This window comes from Lepidochelys kempii, chromosome 1 (assembly GCF_965140265.1).
Source record: "Lepidochelys kempii isolate rLepKem1 chromosome 1, rLepKem1.hap2, whole genome shotgun sequence".
Lineage (NCBI taxonomy): Eukaryota > Metazoa > Chordata > Testudines > Cheloniidae > Lepidochelys > Lepidochelys kempii.
Genome location: NC_133256.1, coordinates 155,905 through 157,859, shown reverse-complemented (window position 1 = coordinate 157,859; position 1,955 = coordinate 155,905). Strand labels below are relative to the sequence as shown.

The following is a 1,955-nucleotide window of genomic DNA, read 5'->3' as shown; positions in this document are numbered from 1 at the left end:
CGTCAGCTAATTGCTAAGTTATCTGCCAACAAACTAGAGTTTTCAAGACCTTAAGTTCCCCTTGGAATCCTGGTTAAAGTTGCCACCCCCAACAAAATCTGAAAATGCTCCCTTGTAGCTGTGGTGAGGGGAGGGAGGTGGAAATGTTCCAGCAAGTGACAGGGGGAGGGGAATAGAGGAGCAAGCGACAGAGGCAGGGCCTTGGGGGAAAGAGGCAAAGCAGGATCGGGCCTTGGCAGAAGAGGTGGGGTAAGGGTGGATACATAGACCTATTCCCCAGTTTGTCACACTGACACAGCACAGTAAGGTCAGGAAAGCATTTACTGCCTTTTTGACTGTCCGGCAAGTGATTCAGGGAAGAGGGCCCATCACCATGTCACCAGCCAGCTCTGCAGGAAGCTGGGTCTGAGAGCCAGAGCACCAGGAGAAAACTTAGGTTCCTTTAGGAGTAAGTAGCCGGAGCAACCTGTCCCGGATCTGTTTGGTCCTCACCCCGTAGATGATGGGGTGCAGCATGGGGGGCATTAGAAGGTACGCATTGGACATGAGAACATGGAAATGTACCGCCACATTGTCACCAAACCGGTGCATGAGGAAGGAGAAGACAACTGGGATGTAAGAGGTTAAAATGACAAATAGGTGGGAGCCGCAGGTCCCAAAAGTCTTGAGCCGGGCATCCTTTGTGGGTAGACTGAAGATGGCCCTGAGAATCTGGATATACGACACAGCAATAAAAAACACATCCAGACCTGTCACCAAGAATGCCACAGAGAGGCTGTAGTAATTACTGATGTGGGTGTCGGCACAGGCCAGCTTCACCACAGCCATGTGCTCGCAGTACGTGTTGGGGATGATGGTGGTTCTGCAATATGGCCACTGTCTTGTCAGAAAGGGATAGGGCAGTACGAGCATGCCACCACGCAGCACCACGGCCAGGCCAATCTTGCCCACCACAAAGTTTGTCAGGATGGTGGAATGTCTCAGGGGATGGCAGATGGCCACATAGCGGTCCAAAGCCATGGCCACTAGGATCCCAGAGTCCATCACTAAGAAGCTATGAATGAAGTACATCTGGGTGAGGCAGGCACTGAAATCGATCTCCCTGGAATTGAACCAGAAGATGCTCAGCATTTTGGGCAGGGTGGATGTAGACAGGACCAGGTCGCTGACAGCCAGCATGCAGAGGAAATAGTACATGGGCCCATGGAGGCTCGGCTCCGTCTTCACAATGACCAGGGTGGTGAAGTTCCCCAACATGGCTATGATATACATGGTGGAGAAGGGGATGGAGATCCAGACGTGGTCCATCTCCAGGCCAGGAATGCCCAGCAGGATGAAGGTGGAGGGGTTGGTGAAGTCGGTTGTGTTGGAATCAGACATGGAGTAGGGGAGAAGGTGTCCAACTCTGAGGCAGAACGGTGTCTCCTGCACGCACCATACGTTCCCCCAACTTCCTGTGTGTGCCCAGGGTCCAGGGTGATGGTCGCAGGACAAATGCCTGAGTGGAGAGAGAATGTTAGTTTGAGACACTACATGCACTACTGGGGGCTGTTCTCTTGGGGGAGCAGATCGGTCGCTCTTCACACACTGAAAAACGACATTTTCATTCGTCAGATAAATGAATTATGAACAACTGGCCCTACTAATGCCAATTCCATGGTTGATGGTGCTCCATGAGTCAATAATTCTACATGCCCTGTTGTGGGGACCCTTAATAGGCACCAGCAGGAAACACGAGAGTGGATACTGGTTATCCATCATTGTTCCTTAATGCAATGAAAGCCAGGCTACAGAGTCCATGCTGTTGGGAGTCCCCATGTTAGGGGGCTTATTCCTTCACCCACTTACTTCCCTGGTCCTTCTCCATGAACAGAGAGCAACAATACCCGAAGTCCAAAGGTGCAAACAATTCGATGTTTATTGGGGTGAACTTCCAGCAAGCATGATTCCAGTTT

At 51.4% G+C, this 1,955-nt stretch overlaps 1 protein-coding gene across 1 annotated transcript; it reads right to left on the bottom strand.

Annotated features, from left to right (window-relative positions):
* Nucleotides 1-432: 432 nt before the first annotated feature.
* LOC140911554 (olfactory receptor 52K2-like) lies at nt 433-1,380 on the bottom strand. The gene has a single exon (XM_073344883.1). The coding sequence runs from the start codon at nt 1,378-1,380 to the stop codon at nt 433-435; it is 948 nt and encodes a 315-aa protein (XP_073200984.1).
* Between the last annotated feature and the right edge of the window lie 575 nt (nt 1,381-1,955).

Coding starts and splice junctions, on each gene's coding strand:
- LOC140911554 (XM_073344883.1), bottom strand. CDS start 1,380: ATGTCTGATTCCAACACAACCGACTTCACCAACCCCTCCACCTTCATC.